Below are 18,903 nucleotides of genomic sequence, written 5' to 3'. Positions count from 1 at the left end.
TTCTTTTGTTTACACTCACTTTAAAGATTATTTGAACTTCTGCTTGTACAATTGCAAGTTTTGAGTATGTAAATTTAAAAACTTTGTTTCTCACCTCTGCCTAAAGTTAAACAGCTGAGAGGAAACAGCAATGTCATTCCTTTGCATCATTTAGCAACTGCAGGTTGCTAGACTATTGTATCTCTATAGCAGCTCATGTCCAGTATTCTTACTGGCTTAGTTGGCTTTAAAATGGAAATTATTTTCCCTCCACGTGTCATGTTTGGGCCACACCAACTCTGATTGGAGGGAAGGTAGCAGTATGTACTTCCTTTAAGCATTGTTCAGCTTAACAGTAAATGTTTCAAGGAGGAAGGTGGATGTTCCAGCTCTTGAAAGATTTTAAACAATACGTGGTACATAGAAAGGAGGAAACAGATTGTTTATATGATTTTGCTGTTCCAGATTTAGCCTTCTAAAGCACTTAAGCAAATGTTTTCCTGACAGTTTAGTCTGATTAAAGAGCCATAACTAAAGAATGTTTATTATAGAAAATGACAGATGAGAGTTTGTATACCTTAACATCTTTAATTCAACTTTAAATTTCACAGCTAGCCAGAGGGTTGTGGCTTAAGGCTTTCAACAACGCATTTCTTTCCTGAGAGTTAACTTGCGTGTTTTTCTCCTCAAAACCAAACAAACTAGTTTCAAACTTAGAACTGTGAATTTCTCCACAGTGAGATGAAGGTGCTTAGGTGGCAGAAAGGTGCAGAGGCAGTTACAAAAGGAAGAGACTGCTATCAAGAACAAACCAGTGTACCTTTATTTATTGCCTCTCTTACTTGTGCTGCTTCTGGTTGCAACAGGTGAATTCCTCGAGGCTGTTGTGATCCTGGCTTTCAGCATGCTCTTCAGGTACTTAAAGATGGGTTGTAAGCAGCAGGAGGGAGCTAAACCATACTTTTCTGTTCCAGCAGAGAATGTAGGACAATTTACTCTCATGAGAACGCCCACAGTTTTATTTAGGGGTTTACTGTTTGACACCCATTCCCGGCAGTTTTTGTGTATCCATTCCCGTATTTCTGGGTCGTGTCTGCTCTGGTGCTGGATGTTGTGTGTGGAGTCGATGAACGCCACAGAGTACACTTTGTTCATCACTTCACATTTCCTCTGCACCAGCAGATCAACAAACACCACCCCACCATAGCCATGGGCAATGAAGGCCACGTTCCTGGCTGCACTCTTGGCAATGAAATGATCCCATACGTACACGGTGTGCTCCTCAGGGCTGCTGCTGCCCCTCTTGGGGATCCAGCACACAGACTCTGTAAAAGTACCTGCCCCTTCCCTGGCAGAAAATCTCTCCTTTTCAGTGTTCAGATCAGTGATGTTGTCATTGGGGTTCAGTACAATCACTTCCCAGTGGCTTTCCAGGGCCATTTTGATGAATGGTATTTGTGTTCCATGTCTCAAGCCCTCACTGACAATTGCCCTTCGGCCCCACTGTCCAGCACAAAAAACTCCACGGTCTTGAAGAAGGATAATTAGGCAAGAAGAACTGGTCAGTGCATTCTTGCTCATGAAAAAGAAACTTCTTGGTTCATCCTCTGTAGCATCAGTAGGAATATAAACCTTCTGTAGCATGCAGACTCTTTCTAGGAGCTCATAAACATACTGAGTAATAAGATGTCCCAGAATTTCATAGCGTTTATGATTCTGCTCATGTCCATTCTTGTAGTAATTGAAAACAAAAGACTCATTTGTATCCAGGTGCCTCAGTTCCCCTTTTATATTGAAGTCATATTTAAGTTCCTCTTGATACTCTGATCCCTCTGTTAGTTTCCTCAAACTGAGTTCACACTGTGTTTGTAACCACTACAAATTAAGAAGAGTGTTATATCAAAGTAGTGATAGCCCTCCACACACCACCTGTCTACCCAGCCCCCCCACTGCATTAGAATTCAGACTTAAAAGCTGTTACAAATTAAATACCTGTTGATCCAGAGCATTCCGTGGTGATGTATAGTAAACGAGCTGCTTTTAAAGTCTCTTAGAGACTTCAGTTGCAGAGTTCCAACAATGGAAACTCCCCTCCCTTTAATGTGCCTTATTTCAGTTTGGTAGTTAAAAATCTTTAAGCTAGGATGTTTATTTAAAGATCTGTTTAAGGGAGTTTGAATTGAAAGCTTTAAGAAGGAGGCACATGTATGTGGTTCATTGTTCACTTGAACAACTTGTATTATGCAGTCTCCTAGCCCTTATCTTGGAACTCCACTGAGTTTGAAATACTCCACCTTTGAAATACAGGCCTTGGCAGTTGGAAATAGTCCAAGTGTTGTACTGGATCCCGAGTTTTTAAAGAAAATGAGCCACACTTACTAAGGACTTCAGCCTTTCCATTGCTTGTGTACCAGCATACTCTCCATGTTCTACCTTCAACTGCACTAGAACAGATAATACATGTATGCATTTGCTTTCTGCTAATTACTCTAGTTAGTAATTCATCCTTGCAAGCTCTTTCTACATGGAAATATAGGAATGGATGACAGAATAAACAACTAGCCATGGTTGTCCAGGAGCAGCACAAAAGAAAATCCAGGCAGCAAACTCTCATGAGGTTGGACTGAGGTCACCAATTTCAAATTATCTCAATAACAACTGATATGAATTATACCAGGAAGTGATTTTTGTGCAGCTGAAAAATTAAGCTTAGCAGAACCTTTTATTTTCTTAGTAACTCTTCAATCTATTAATGACTGTCACTGGCTGTAGAATGGCAAACAGGCTATAGCCTTTGGTGTGGCCAGAATACTATCTTTTCAGGAGTTTAGTCCTAACACATTTTTTTTTTTTTTACAGTTAACAGTCTGAATCAAGTTATATTCGGCAAGTTGGACTATATCTTTAAGCTTTTCTTGCTGAACTAAAAGAAGTTTTATAGAACACAGTTAATTACATTCTGTGTTAAAATTCACTATACCAGCTGATAAAGCCAACTACTAGGACAAAAAGTCATCTGAATATTTTCATGTAAGCAACCTGAGTCAGAACCCAACTCTTGCATTTCAAGGAATGCAAGTTTCCTTGAGGTAAGGTGCTTAGCAGATTGAAAATTATTTCTTAAGCTCCCAAATTTAACAAACAAACAAACAAACCAAAAACCCAACATATTTTTTCTTTCCAGTACACCAATACCATATATATTTTCCTTTTGAGTGATCTCCACTGGTCTAGTGGTATTAAGTCCTCTCTTCAGGGTCATTCTCATCTTCTAAATAATAGAGAGCAGGTTAGAAAATTATACTTTCTCCTTTTTTATCTCATATAATCAGTACACATAGAAAAAGGGAAAAAATCATATACTGTGATATATAATTCATTTATTACTGTCTTGCTAGTTTCTTGAAATGGAAACAGCACAAAGAAAATGCAGGGGCACCCATTCATATACGATTTTTCACTGTGGAGGAAGGCACAAAACACACAAAGGAGATGGGAAAAGTCTTTTTGCTATACTACTGAAGTATGGGCAATTGAGGCAAAAGAGATAATAGTAGGAAAGAAGCTACCCATATTCCAGTTGTTGTTCCCATGAGACAAAGTGGGAGAAAAAGTGACACATCTTAAGGAAAGATGTGTATGAAGAAAGGCATGCCTTTCTGTAAGAATAGGAATAGGTAGATGCAATTTCCTTGGATGTTGTGCTGGGGGTCACCTCTCAGTCCCTTTCTCTCCTCACCTCTACAAGACTAATTTCCCAGCATACTCTGAATAGGAGGTCACTATTCTCTTACTTCAGCTACTCACAGCAACATTGCTGTTTCAGTTCCAAAACAAGGATATGTGGTTCCAAATTAAACCCTGAAGATCTGCTTTACAAAGCATCGTGAAGGGTTGCTGAAGATTTCAGGAGGCAAAAACAAGAAAACAAACACAGTTTTACATAAGGTGCGCATATGACTTTCCTACCTGAAATTGCCTTCCAGATGCAAAAAGTTTTGAGGCAATTAATAACGGGTTATCACTTAAGAGTTTACTTCAACAGCAGCTTAGAATTATGTACTTATTAGTCCAAAGGACTGATTTTATTGTAGCAACACAATTAATTATAGAATTTAAAAGTAGTAATTACAGATTGTTCTAGATACACCTGCATAATGCATGTACTTCTTTAAGTCTGCATTCTAAATTAGCACTGATAGCTGTTTGTACTTCATTGTCTATATATAATGCAATATTCAAGGTTGTATATATTAGGTAAGTAGCATTTACAATTGCTACCTTAATTTTAAAAATTTACTTTTTGGGAAAAAATAATTCCTCTTTCCCTTTCTCCCACTTTACTATTCAGATTCTAAAATTCTAAATTGAGCTGGTGCTTGTTGCAGCGTTTGGCACATTCTAAATATTACTATAGTATAAGTTCTATATAAGATCCATAAAGATTACTTTGTTTTCCATTTAACACCACCTTATTGTAGTAAAGCCCAATATTACCATATGCTCTCCTGTAACATCTGCCATCATCATAGATGGAAATCTTTTTTCACTCTGGGAGTGTAGACAAGTCCTCTGCATGAAAAAAATAAACCCAATCAATGGTTTCAATTTTCATTACTTTACATACTGAGGCGTATATCAACAAAACCTGTCAGTAGCTGACAATTTGTGGCCACCTAAAGCACTCCAGAGAGTTCCAACTTACAAACTAACCTCTCACGTATGCAATTCACACTTAACACTAAGTTAAAGCTAAACCTCGAGTATGAAAGTAAATATTTGTCCGCACCAGTTTTAATTCCCGCTACACCAAGAAGAAAGCGGAAAGCTCCACACAAAACTTACAATTCTGAAGCTGTCCTGAAAAGGAACACAAAAGGAAAAACAAAACAAAACAAAACAAAGCAGAAAACCCTCCAAAAAAGCAGAAAACCCTCCAAAAAAACACACCCAAACACCCTAGCCAACAAATATTAGTCTCCCTGGGCTGCAGGAGGATTTCTAAGGGCATGAGCTGCAAACCGCGGCCAGCTGGGGTTATGAGGGCCCTCCCCGGCCTGGCGGGCTCTGCCTGTCAGCTGAGGGAAACCTCCTTAGCCAGGCACGACTTAAACCTGGGCCGGGCTCTCTATCGCTTCTTTACAAGTAACGCGGTTCTCCCGGCTGTTTAATGTTAGCGGTCAGCACTGAGCTCGCCCAGAGCGGGTTAAAGCTCGGCGGGGCGGCGCCCGGCCCGGAAGTGCCCGGGGAAGCTGCGCAGGCGGCGGGGCCGGGGCCGGGTAAACAGCCCCGGTGAGTGCTGAGTGCTGTGTGCTCTGTGCTGCCGGGGCCGCTCCCTCTGGCCCTCCGGAGAGGGGAGCGAGGCCGGCAGCCTCTCGGGGGGCCCGGGGACCGCTGTCCCCGCGGTGTGTGTGTGTGCCTGCCCGCCGCGAAGGAGCGAAGCCGGCAGGGTGGCTGAGCGGAGGACGCCGAGGGACGTGGGGAGGGCCGGCGGCGGCGGTGCTTCGCCTCTGGGAGCAGGCTGAGGAGAGTGTGGAAAGGTGGGATGGCTGGCTCCGGCCCTCGGGGTTTGATGTGCGGGTTTGTCAGCGGGAAGCTGTTCCCCTCCTGGCGGGGCCCGCAGAGCTCCCTGTGCCCTGTGCCAGGCGGTGACAGCCCGGCCCTGCCCTCCTGGTGGTGCCCGAGCCCCCAGCTCTCCGCCCGCCTCCCCTGGAGGCTTTCTCTCCTCACAGGAGTCGGGACTGGCAGGGCTCTGCCTTTTCTTTATCGCTCTGTTCCCCGTACTTATGGCTCTAAGCTGAAAAACCTGCTGAGATAAGTAAAAGTCCCCGAGCTTGTCTTCTGCAGAGACTCCAAACCAGACTCCAAACTCTGGAGGTCTTATGCCAGAGTTGTATAGACTGTGTATAAATAGAATACCTGTAAATGCTGGAAGCTCTGAGGCTGCATTCTTCCAGTGATGAAGTTTATGGATTTAACAGGAATCCTTAGCTGTTTTTTTTTTTTTTCTTGGAGCCCTTGTAGAGATACAGATGTCATCTTTTACTCATTTTCACTCTGTAATCCAAGCGAGAACTGCTTATTAGTTGTGTGCTTGCAGCAGGGAGTTAACCAGTAAATAGCTAAAGATAAATTCTAGGACGATTTCATTAACAATTCTGTCTGTGCTGGCGGTCCAGAGCCTTGCCCAGGTGTGTGTCTGTCTTACACTGTGGCTGTCAATTGCTTTTTACCAAGGCCTGTAATGACAGGACAGGAGGGAGTGGTCATAAATTGCAAGAGGTGTAGATTGGACATGAGGAAGAAGTATTTTTTACGATGAGGATGGTGGGACTGGAACAGGTTGCTCAGAGCGAGAAGCAGTGGATGCCCCATCTCTGGGGTGAGTTTAAGGTCAGGTTGAACAGGCTTTGAGCAACCTGATCAGTTGAAAGATGTCCCTGCCCATCCCCACCCAACCCATGTTATGAATGTGTTTTCCTTGTTCTAGTTTGCACAGAAATTCTATTCTTCTTCTTCCTTAGTGCCTACTACTGTGGTTCTACTTCCATCTTAATCAATAAAACAGAAATTGTTAAGTTTTTTTATTTTTTTTTTCAGTAGAGAAAACCATGTCAGGAAGAACATCATCTTCAAGTCATGTCAGTGTAAGTGTTCCTGAAATTTCCAGCATTTTATTTTGAGGTTGTGGGTATCCTAGGGTGTTCTGATGTGTTTGCACAACCAAACTCATTCTTCATGGATCTAACTTCTGCTTTGTTGGCAAATGCTTTCTTGGGAAACTTCTTATTGTAATAGCAGTCAATACTAATGTCTACTGTTGTATATCTATTAATCCATTATAGGCTTAGCACTTGATTACATATAAACAAAGTGTTTTCCACGTTATTTTAAGACTTAGGCTAGCAGCTAAAGTTTTAGAGTAATTTGAAGTAAGTGGGACAGCTGTAAAACTGTGTAAAACTTGGTTACCTGCAGAGATGTACTCAGAGGCTTCTTATGCTGGTGTATATTTTTTTTTCCTAAAATATCCCTATTAGAAGTGGGACTACTGGCGAGAGCAAATGGTAGACATAGGAACTGGGTAAGGATTGGGTAAGGCCTAGGTGATCTAGTGGTTTAGAAATAAGCTGTTTCCAGCACTGTGTTTATGCACTTTCTCTGGCCTTTGCTTCTACAGGTGGGAACCTTCAGGAAAGTATTGCTGATTTAGATGAGTCTGCCAAGTGTATGTGCACCTGTATGTGTAGAGTTAGTCACTTGGTATTTGGGAAAAGATGAGGCAACTGCATACCTTGTGTTTAGCATAGATCCAGACCTCTCTTTGCCTGTTAACTTTCTGCTTGTTCTGTAAGTTAATTGTAGGCACTGTAAGCCAACATCTTCTTAATGACTGCAAGCATTGGGAAGATGCTGTGTGGTGAGCTGGAAATGTTGCTGGTTAATGTATCTTGTGCTTTTTATCCCTTTCTGTCAGTTGTTTCTTCCTCTTAATGAGTCTGACTTTATCTGTACTTAATGTTGTGTCATTACAGAGGTTATCAGAACCTCTTTAATGTTAAATGTATGTTAAAATTCTAGATAACTATGTGTTCTTTGGAATCTCATAACAGAAGCTGCTAGTCAGGCAGCAGGTGGAGGTCTGAAGTAAGAAATCTGTTCCTAGCCATTACAGTGCAGATCAGAAACATGCCTTCTGACTGATAAATGTGTTTATAGGCCACTTCTAAAACAAAACCAACCAACCAAATTTGAAACAATCTACTTGTAGAAGTTCTTGAATAAGAAAATATCTTGTTTCAATCCTTCCGTGTTGATCGAAAGGAAGGAAGGTACTTGTATGAGAAGTTGTTGCGTGCGTGTGTCATTTGCATCCTGCAGAGTTTGAGGAATCTGTTTTTAAAGGAGTATTTGTTACAGTGTTTGACCAGCAAAGGCAGCCTGAGAAACTGTACAAAAATTTGGGTCTAACTACAAAAAACTTTAATCTTAGTCCCAAAGAAGTGTGAAGAAGGAGTAAGAGCACTCACGATTCAGACTGAAGGATTGAAATATTATCTCATTATGGTGCAGCATGCTTAATATGGTGTGTCTGAAGGACTACCTGCTGAGCTAATGAATGCAGTTAAGTGCTAATAAGTGTGTGTGTCACTGTTCTGGAATCCCTGCTTGTAATTTCATGTTACAATGCAAGGCATCTGGTGGCTTGCAAATTAAGTTCATAGGACACTTTACAGTGTCCATCTTGTGAGTAGCATCAGCTTTTTCCTGCCTGAGCTAGACTCACTTGTCTGAGAGGTGTAAAAGTTGCATTTCCTCTCTGATGCATTTTCATCTGGTTTTATTTGCAGTGTCAGGTTTTGCTTCTCAGGATGTCTGGAGCAATAGCAACGCTTGTAGTTGGCAATGACAATAGCTGATACCACTTTGAGTACGTTAAAGTCTGATGCTAAATTATCATACCAAAATACTTGTACTCTTACAAGATGTAATTGTTCTTCATCCTAATTTTTTTTTCTTTTGAGAAAGCAAACCTGGTCATGACATTCAGCTATTTAGTTTTCTCTTTATTGTTCTCTAAGCTGAGACAGTTAAACTAGGGTGTAAACAAATCAGAATGAACTAAGAAAACTATGCCAGTGAACTGGTTGTCACCTTTTTGTCATGTAAAGTTAATGAAATAGGGCTCTTCTAGATGGTTCATGTGTTAAAGCTAACTCATCATGTGGTGTGACACATCATTTGGGATCAAGCATTAATGAGGAAAGCATTTCAAGTAAAGTCACAAGTCAGGGCCTCCCTTACAACTTTATTTTGCCCAGTTAAGACAGCTTTGTACATGGCTGTATGTCAGCTGACAGCACCAGTGGATAACTTAGTTTTACCATGTGTAACATCATCTATTTTCAGTTTCGTATACCAAAGAAGAAAGCAAACACCAAGTCAGAGGATGTCCAAGTTCAGTCCCCTTTGGCAAGGCTCCCAGGCTCCCACCATTGTGACTACCCTTTAAAAGAGGTAAAGAGAAGCTCTTCAGAGTGTAAAGTGTGTAGGAGAATGTTTCATGAGGTTTTGGTTTAGTTTTGGAGGCTGGGTTTTGTCAACACCAAGCGCTGCCTTGTGACCAATAACTAATGCAGATTGTCTTGCAAGAGACAAGTGTGTAAATCTGAAATCTGTTTGCTAGCATACATTTACAGGAATGGGAGTCTTAGTGCCATGTTTCCAGCCTGAATCACTTTCAGTGAAGTAATTTTCACTTCACTTTTCATGAAGCAGTTTGTCTTCATGTGTAGTTTGAAACTATCTTGAAAACCATTAATTTAAAGATAAATAGGATATTTATTGGTTTTAGTTGGTTGTCTTCTGACTGCTGAACTTTTAAGTTGCATTCAGATCACTTACCAAACTTTTTGTTATACGGAAATAACCTTTACATTGAGTTTTCAGTTATCAGAGAGCTTAAGCTTTTAAGAGAATATATGAAGTACTGTATGACACTTGACAGAATTTTAGGTGCTAGTACAAAACTAGCTGTATTAAGACCAAAAGACTGTAAGAGTCTTATGGCATTGATCATAACTGCGTGTCGGATCATCTCAGTCACATATAGAAGCAAATATTTGCCTCTATAAATTTGTACCAAATTTAGTAAGCATTTCAAATGCCAAGTGTTGGAAACATATTTTGCTACTCTTGTTTCCTTCAGCTCAGCATTCGGAGTTTTTTGCTGGCTTTAGTACTTACAGAGTTATGGGCCTGGACAAACAGACCTCTTCTCCCTCAGAGGAGGCTGAAAGGTGTAGTGAGGAATTTTTTTTTGACCTACAGTAGCAGTGGTAATGTGATCCAGGTCTCTTGGCAGGTCATTTGAGAATGCTGCAACAGAGACTCACAGTGGGATTGTGTTCTATACTGGTAATATAGAGCAGAGCATCCAGTTGCAGTCAGGTTTTGAAATAGGAGGTGGTGTCTCCTGTGGCTACAAGCACCAACCTCTCGGGCAGATTCAGACAGCACTTGCATGGGGTTCTTCCTGTATTTCTCTCTGCCTCTATAAAAATAATGATTTGAATGGGTGAATTGAAAAATACTTTATTTCCTTGTTATTTCCTGAATGTTTTCTAATTTGCTGTTTCTTATTTTTCCTACCTGTGTCTATATATTTCAAACTTTTCCATGTATTGGGGGATTTCAAATGCTTTAAACGCTGACTAGTTTTTATGTGGTACTTCAAAAAAAACTTGGTTGTGAGTTGTCAGAGTTGGCACCATGTTGTTTGAGAAACTTTGTGCAGTTTTCAGTGATTTGGATGTCTAGGTCTCTCCTGTGCTTGAACACCAGTGGTATGAGATGAATGAGATGATGTTTGAAGGAAAGAAGAGGGGAGAGCCCCTCAAGTCATTTTCTTGCTGCCAATTTTAATAAGGGGCTTACTTACAGTTAGAGTTAGTCCCTATGGTAGCAGACAGTTTGATTTGGGATGTGCCTTTCAGACTTCACTGAAGTTTGTAGAATATGCCCAGGCATGAACTTCTCAGATGCCCTTTTAAACCACACTTAGTCAAAAATGAAGATAAGTTTGCTTTCAGCCTGAGTGGCATAATTTTCAAGTGCCTCTTGAGTTTATTATATTTTGATTTTTAAGAAATGAGGAAGATTAGGAGGACAGTTGGAGGGCACGAGGTTTCTGGAATTGCAACAATAACTATGTTGTGGCGGGGCTTATTTTAGTTAATTTGAAAGTATAAGTACTTTCTGGTAAGATGAGAGAATTCGGAAAAAATGAAGTCTTGCTGTTCTGGGGTTTGCCACCTAAGAACCAAACCTTCAAAATGCTTTTCCTTCTCAGAATTTTATATCTTTTATATCCATATTGTGACCTGTAAAATTTGCCTAAATGCAAATTGAGTTAGCCTCTACTTTCTCCATCTTGTGTATTTGTGATTACAAATCCCAGGCATAATGGAACAGGCATATGCATGTGGAACAGGAATAATGTTGAAGTCTGTGTTTGGTATAGTCCCCCTTGAAATTTGAAAACAATAGAATTATCCTGTATATTTCTTCAGAAGAAAAAATTCTGTTCAAGATGAGATGGTATGTGGATTCTTTAAATCAAGCAAATTAATTCCTCACAGAATTTCTGTCTATGCTCTTCATAACTTCGATGTATTTAGTCAGCTGCATTGTTTCAGTGTCCCATTTTGCTAGTGCATTATCCATTATGACATATTCGGGTTGGTTGAAATCTGCCGGTTTTATTTGTTTTGTTTCAGTGGAGATTAAGTGCCAACAACAAAAAGACTTCCACAAAAGGAAAAAGGCAAAAGGATTGCAACAGCCACAGCTCTAATGATGAAGAATCAATTGGGTAAGAAGTCATGTCAAAATTAGTTTAATCTCTGTTTGCATATTCAGAGTTTCACAGTCTTTCTTGAAGATGGATGTCTCTGGTCTGTGGCTAATTATTTGTGTCATGCAGAGATGGTTTTCGAGCTGTTGGGTGGCTCACCTTCAGAGAATCGTGCTTCGGTGGTCTAATGGCAACTGTAAACTTTCTTTTGTGTAATCGAAGCACAAGAGTGTGACATTATTGAATGAGAGTGCTTACTAGGGGAATTACTGCTGCTTGTTAACCTGCTTGGAGTCCTGAGAGGTGTTCTGTTCATTGCCCTCTAAGTGTAAATTGTCATTCTAGCCCTAGATATCCTTAGATATGGAAGAAGCTTCCCCGGAATTCTTTTTCTCATCCCTTTTTGTTCTGTAGTCCACACACATTAGCCTAAGCTTTATCAACTCTTTAAAACAATTAATAAATCCCTTAGACAATATGGTGATTAGCACTGGAAGGAAGTAGAAAAAAAAAAAAAAGAGAGAGCTTTTTCACCTCTGTGTTACTGATAAGGCACTTAAGTAATTAAGACTGCTCATGTGCCACTTCTTTATTCTCTGTTGCCAAGAGCAAATGTCTTGTTTTCTTTGAGATTATGGCAAATTATTGATATGCTATTATAAGATAAATTCATCATCTGCAGAGCTGTCAGCTAGGTAATTGTTCTTTCCAAGAAAATTTTGAAGCTGTAGTTTCTGTAGTTGACAAATGGAAATGAAAATGTACAACTAGATTTATTAGCAGCAGCTAGGAAACACAATGACTTTGTGACAAAATGAATATGTTTGTTGTAATAACACAGTTGTTATTCCCCAAATCACTTAATTCTAAATACATAACTAAGCATTCTCTGTCCTGTTTTCTGACTGCCCAAAAACTAAACTTGCCCATAAATGGTCTCTTATCAGGAGAGGCTGTTAAAAACAAAGTGCCCAGGTAGTGAAAATGCAGGTGATTTTGACACTACTGAGTTCTGTAAGTTTGTGGTTTATGAATAGTCATTGTTTACCCTGGTCTGTATGTTCAGAATGCTTCAAAGTGTTGCAGGGAAGAGCTGAAATTGTAAAAGATGCTGAGTTTATTTTTCATACCTCCTCTGGGGCATAGCTGTCAGTTTACATGTACTTACCTCAAAAAGCTTCTGTCAGTAACTTAACTGAGGGAGCAGCTCACAGAGTCAACCTAACAAAATTTAATTGCAGTTTCTTGAATTTTATTTACGTTGTGACATGGTTGATACCTGATATCAAGATACCAATCTCTAAAGATCTTTCAGTAAACTTTGAATTGATCTTTAAACATTGAGAAATTTGGTTTCTTTGAAGCTTTAGATCTGTTGTGTATTAATTTTCTGTTGCATATGTTTATTTCAAATGTAAGAGACTTTCAAATAGCATTTATAGGTGTTCCATAATTTTTACACAAATTGTTACCAGCACAATAGTAAGAGATTATTTAGACTACAAACAGACAGCAAATATTCAGATATTAAGCCTTTACATTTTTCAGTTCCTTGAAAAAAGGTGTGTGTTTAGAGACTAGCTGGAGCCTCTCTGTAAAACAAATTTATTCTCTTGTCTGCAGTGAAGCTTGTACTATTTGGATACTCAGTGTTTCTCAGTAAGTCAGAATCAACACGGTGAACTCATTGCATAATAAGTGGAAAGAGCACACAGGTTCTAAAAAAGTGGTGTTTGTTGAGCAAGAGTCTGAGAACTGACAAAACTCAGAAGAGGAAAGAGTGAAGTTGTGTGCTGCAAGTCTTTCTAATGCAATAGTTTTTATTCCCAGTGAGGGATTTTTCATTTGCATTGCAAAGCAGGAAATAAGTCTTAATGACAAATTCCTGTTGGCACCTGATATTTTAAAAGCAACCTACTCTATTGATAGGAGCCAATTTCAGGTGTTTAGGGAGACATGTTTCATCTAAAGTGTTGCTTCAGGACTATTACTGCCACCTAATTTTAGTCATAAAGGACAAAGTAGATAGATTAGCACAAACCTACACCTTCACATGGGGTTTTTTAAAGTTCTGGATTACAAAATTTGGTAGTCAATTGCTTCTGTCAGTTGTGCTGTGATGTGAGATCATGGAGGTTTGTAGCAACAACTGCAGCTGCTCTCACTTGTACAGCTCTGCTCCTGGGCTTGTGAAAGGTGAGTGTCAGGGGGTTTGTGATCCCAGAGAAGGTTCCTGGGGTAGGTTAGTTTCCCTAGTTAGCAGGGAGGGTGGAAGGAGTTGTTAAATAAGATGTGTGCAATTCTTTCAGGTCAGTATTTCAAATGTTCAGTAAAATACATGTTACAGCTGAATCAAGTACTGACCCTGTAGCAGTCAGGTTTTTGTGGCAATCATTTACATGCTGGTCCCCCTTGCCCTGACAAGGCATTTGGTCAGTAATGACCTCCTAATCCAGCAAAGCAAGGAGGTTCATAGGGATGTTGATGTTTGCTGTTTGTTGGTCACTGACTTCTCATCAGTTGGGGAAAGGTCAGGACCTTGAAGCTGAAAGAGGACAATCAGAAGCTTTCCTCACAATGGGATGTCACCAGGGAATGAATCAATCAATTCCCAGTTAGTGATAGTGTATCACATTATTCCTTTGGGCTCTGAAGAGTCCAGGTGCTCTTGGGCTGTGTATGTGCTGCAGAAGCTCAGATAGCTGAATACACATTAAGTCTATAAATGGCTTTATTCTGTAAACACAGGACAGACCCTCATATACAGCTTGTATGAGAGCTGAGGGAACAACCCTCAAATGGTATGTGACATCCCACTGCCAAAATATTTGTTTCCCAGAACTTGGTTTTACTAGTAAAAGAATATAGCCATGAAGATAGTGGTGTAGACAATTAATAGTAATTTAGTCCCAAGTGAGCCAGTAGTCTCCTTGTCTCATTCTGATCACTTTCTAATACAAATTTGAATGAATTGGAGACAGCAGTTTCAGCACTGGTGTGTGTACTCAATATGATCGTTGGGTGAGGAGCCATATTAAACAGCTGTGATTATTGTGTGAAAAAAGGACATTTTCTCCAAAGAGGTATAAACAATTAATAGCTTTTGGTCCTGTGGCTTATAAGGTAAGATAATTCTTTTCTTGCCTGTGAAAAGCAATATGAGGCTTCTCAGGAGCCGCTAACAGCATTTTTGGTAATTTTTTTTTTGCTTATTCCATCGTTAAATGCATAAGTATGTTTTCATTACCTTTGCTTTTGTATTTTTTCAGTTTGGAGAGGTAAATGAGAGACTATGGTAGGTACTTGTTTTAGAAACAGAAATAATTGTCTCTGGTTTTCCTTCACCAAGATGCCTCCAGTGTTACTGTTATGCAAATTATTTGCTGGGTCTGCTGGTGGGACTTGCTTCTAATGTATACTTCGCTTTTTTCTGTTTGACGCGTACTTTAATCTTTTGAAATGTGTTTTGCTTAAGTTGCTCACTTTATTCTGTGGACAATTCAACAGATAATTTAGGGTTCTGTGTCCCAGCCATTGTTTACAGATGTACAGACTGGCTCAAGTTTAGATGTTTCCGTGAATCCGTTATATTCCCAGTCTTAATGGCATGATTTTCAAGAAACACTGCCAGAGGCCATACCCCTTTTAGAAAGGGAAGCCATTGAAAGCTCTTAAGCCCTTCTTCTGCTCTGAAGGTTAGGTCATAATCTGTTCAAAAACTTCAGTCAAGACCTGGTGCCAGATATGAAGTGATGCCTTGGCCTGGCACTGACAAGTGTATACCGTTGACTTCCTTGTTTGTTGAAAGTTCCTCTTCTTTGCATAGATTTCCAGTGCAAAGCTTGCTTCATGGTATGTTTGTGTTCTTGAAATTATAAGTTTGTTTTTGCTAGAAGTACTTGCTTAAAATCTATAAGCCCCATTTAAATCAAGGGAAAGGGGAACATTAAAAATTCAGTTCCAAGTAACAACCAGTAAACCAAGTTATAGGGGAGCCTGGAGCCTGTTAAGGTGTAGCCTGATGTGTGAGCAAGGGATGTCAGACCTGAATTTTCAGGGTGGCCAACAAACTATAGGTAGTGAAATTCTGCTTATGACTCCTTCATCGTCTGCTGTGGACTTCTTCTGTCATTATGTTGTTTAAACACTCAGTGTTGGAATATTTTATGCTATCTTTACAAGTCTTGAGCATACATGGCCACAATGTCTTTAATTGTGTGCTCCCACTGGACTAATTACCTTGCTGTTTGAGCCTAAATTTAGTAAAATTTCGTTGTAGTGATGTGTTTGAGAAATAAAAAGAAAAAGTAATTTCTGTGAGGTGGAACAATGAAAGCTGAAAGAGATGAGATCTGGGGAATTGATAGTCTTGGTTTATCTTTAGTCAGGAGAGCTGAAGTGTTCCATAGAGAATAGCATGTTTTTGTTATCTCATGATGCCTTGCAATAATGATTTTAAAACATATTTTTTAAGAAGCAATTTTCTGGTTTACATCAGCATATTGCTAGGGCTTACCATTATGGCTGTTCTCAATTTGGAGGAAAAAACACCATTTATTTACTTCAAGGTTTGATTTTTAATTTTGAGTCTTATTGGAGGAGGAGGAGAAACAGCTGTCTTAATCTTTCATTGCATCATCTCTTCTGACATCCCAAGAGCTAAAGTGACTTCGGTTCTTTAGTCTTCAGTAACTGGCCCTCTAAAGTAGTTTGAGTGTTTCTTGTCTTTAGGGAGGAATTCTAAAGCACAAGAGTGCATGTCTAGTTTCAAAAGATAACTTGTATGAATTTTCTTGATGACTTTTACCTTGAAATTTCCTTTAACTGCTTCAGTGGCTGTAATCTTTCTCAACAGCCTAATAAGTTCTTGAATTTTTAATTGATTGTGTTTCTTAAATATATATATTCTCTATTTCCTTAGGTACTGCTTATTTATTTCTTATTTCTAATACACATTACAATGGAACAGATAACAAATGATGTAAAGTCTGGTTGCTATAAGCTCTTCTGAGGTATTGAACTGTGGTTCATGTGTGAGCTCAGTGTTTGAGAAGTCCAGAAGAAAGCCAGAACTTCTGATTTAGTGGGGATTTCTATGAGAAAATAAGTCTCTTGCATCCAGTGCTGAATCAAGAACACTTCCCAGACTTGGGATGTGCTCACTAAGCTGCTACAGTTGAGCTCCACCGTTTGAGACATTAATGTTACTAAACTGACCCTCAGGACCTGTGTTCACTTTATAAGCTTTTCAGTAAATAAAGCATATCTTGAAATGAAACTCCAGTCTCTGGATCCTCAGTGTTGAACAAGCCTCTCTGACAGTATTTGAGGCCCATCTACAGTATTTGAGGCACATTCTCATAACACCTTTTTGTATTATCCTTCATGGAATATATACAGAACTAGGTGAAAGAAAAGAAAGGTGAAAGCCTTTTCCAGACTGCATAAAACATTCTGGAGCTTTGCTGTGTTTTGGCTGGTGTTCAGATGAGACTCCCTTTGTACATGTGATTTTTTTTTTTTTTTTTATTCCCTTCACAGAGCCAGTGTCTCACTTGCTAAACCCTGGATTGTTTTTCCAACAGCTAATTTGGACCAGTCTGTTACATAACACATGGTCCTGTGTCCATGTCCTTGGCATGAAGTGCCTTAAGTGGGGTTGTTGGTTATTTTTTTCCTCACCAGTTTTTCTTTGGGAAACTTCTGACAGAAGTTCAGAGAGTGAAGGAAACTGCCTTCACTTGAACTTAAGTTACTTAGGTTTGAAAAGGAGCCATTTAGATTTATTGTGCATTGTCTAGATAGTGGTCTCCAGAGTGTGGTGTGTATGAGATAGTTCACTGAGGTACAGAAAGGAAACAATTTTGTACAATTACTAAATGTTTGTCTTTATTGAGTTCCTTTTTAAAATTCTATTTCTGTGGTTTATAATCATAGAATTGAGGTTGGAAAAGACCTTTAAGATCAACCTGTCACTAGTACCTCTCTGTAAATTTTAATTAAATAAATTTGGTAGAAGGTACATGCCCAAAATATTACTGCTGGTAGGGATGTGTGATTAAAACACTTTGGAGCCTGCTGGTCTGGTAAAGGTGTAGCAGAGCTCTAGGAGAAAGCAGCTCATGGCATTCAGGGGTGCAGAGATCTCACCAGGTTGACAGCCATCCAAATTATGGACAGGTTGTCCAAGCTGTGGGTAGGAACATCTGTCTTTTCAGGTTCAGTGAGGGGTAGTGTCTTGTGAATATGGTAAGTAACTAGAGAGAAGAAATCTCCATGTCAGATTGAAAGAGCAAAATAAAAGGCTTATGTGGAACATCTGCCCCAAGTTCATTGTGCTTTAGTAGCATGGCAATTCCAGACCTTATTTTAGGTCCAAGTATGTCTGTCCTTCAGCAACAAAAGTTTCCATACTGCACCTGTATTTGCCACTAGGTACCATGTAACCAGGTTGCTGACCTGAATACAGCCTGTCAGTGGGATTATTACAATTACAGCTGCTTGCAGAGTTGTAAACCCACTGAGGAATAGCAGTCCTTTGCTTAAGAAGTGTTACTGCAGCATATAACAGCTATGTGAGTAGTAAGGGTTTTTTTCTAGCTATTATAAAGAGATTTGCTCTACAGTGAAAACAATTTTTTGTTATGCAAGACATGCATAGGAAAAAACCCAATTCTTGCTTCAGTAATCTTTAAAACCCAACAAATTAGTCTGAGCTTCCATGTCTTCATAGGACCATCTCTTGGGAAACAAGTCCAGTTCTCAAAGGTTTGAAAATAAAGTAAATCCTGACAAATCATCTATGATCTGTAATGCTTATCAGCTTATAAATTCAATAAGCTGAAGTCCTGCCATTAGGTTGCAGCCACCTTGTGCAGCACTACAGGCTGGGGAAAGAAGGGCTAGAAAGATGCCTGATGGAAAAGGCCTTAGTGGTGCTGGTCAACAGCAGGGGAACATGAGCCAAGTGTGTCCAGGTGGCCAAGAAGTCCCGTGGCCTGTATCAGCAACAGATTGGCCAGCAGGATCAGGGCAGTGATTGCCCCCCTGTACTTGGCACTGATGAGGCCACACTTTGAGTGCTGTATCCAGTTCTGGGCCCCTCAGTAAAGGAAAGACATTGAGGTGTTGGTGTGAGCCCAGAGAAGGGCAGTGGAGCTGGTGAAGGATCTGGAACATAATTCCTATGAGGAGCAGCTGAGGGAACTGGGCTTGTTCAGTCTGGAGAAAAGAAAGCTGAAAGAAGACCTTGTCACTCTCTAAAACCACATGGAAAGAGGTTGTGGCAAGGTGGGTGTTGGTCTCCTCTCCAAGACAACCAGTGACAGGACAAAAGGATGGGTATTCAAGTTGTGCCAGGGAGGTTCAGGTTGGATATCAGGAAAAATTTATTCACTGAAAGAGTGGCTAAGCACTAGAATAGCCTGCCCAGGGAGGTGGTGGAGTCACCATCCCTGAAAGTGTTCAAAAGCAAGTAGATGGAGTACTTTTGCAGTATGGTTTAGTGGGCATGGTGCTCTTCAGTTGAAGACTTGTTGATCTTGGAGATCTTTTCCAGCCCTTATGAT

General features: G+C 39.9%; 2 protein-coding genes across 6 annotated transcripts in view; one reads left to right on the top strand and one right to left on the bottom strand.

Annotated features, from left to right (window-relative positions):
• Positions 1-785: 785 nt before the first annotated feature.
• On the bottom strand, positions 786-4,503 carry LOC310906212 (putative protein ARB2BP; the record flags this gene model as incomplete). Its single annotated transcript, XM_083855272.1, is given in 5 exon segments — positions 786-1,854; positions 3,635-3,648; positions 3,651-3,677; positions 3,680-3,728; positions 4,477-4,503. Coding segments are annotated over 5 exon segments (1,170 nt in total). The 3' UTR covers positions 786-801.
• Positions 4,504-5,451: 948 nt separating this feature from the next.
• Positions 5,452-18,903, top strand: part of SENP7 (SUMO specific peptidase 7) — a 42,601-nt gene continuing 29,149 nt past the window's right edge. For all 5 annotated transcript variants that reach the window (XM_083854674.1, XM_083854672.1, XM_083854671.1 and 2 more), the window contains exons 1-4: positions 5,452-5,519; positions 6,580-6,626; positions 8,890-8,997; positions 11,259-11,353. In XM_083854674.1, coding sequence (XP_083710800.1) covers positions 6,591-6,626; positions 8,890-8,997; positions 11,259-11,353 — 239 coding nt within the window. In that variant the 5' untranslated portion in view covers positions 5,452-5,519; positions 6,580-6,590. The remainder of the gene's footprint in view (positions 5,520-6,579; positions 6,627-8,889; positions 8,998-11,258; positions 11,354-18,903) is intronic.

Source organism: Zosterops lateralis (assembly GCF_965231275.1).
Source record: "Zosterops lateralis genome assembly, chromosome: 2".
Classification (NCBI taxonomy): domain Eukaryota; kingdom Metazoa; phylum Chordata; class Aves; order Passeriformes; family Zosteropidae; genus Zosterops; species Zosterops lateralis.
The sequence above is the reverse complement of the archived record's forward strand: the minus strand, read 5'-3'. Positions and strand labels throughout refer to the sequence as shown.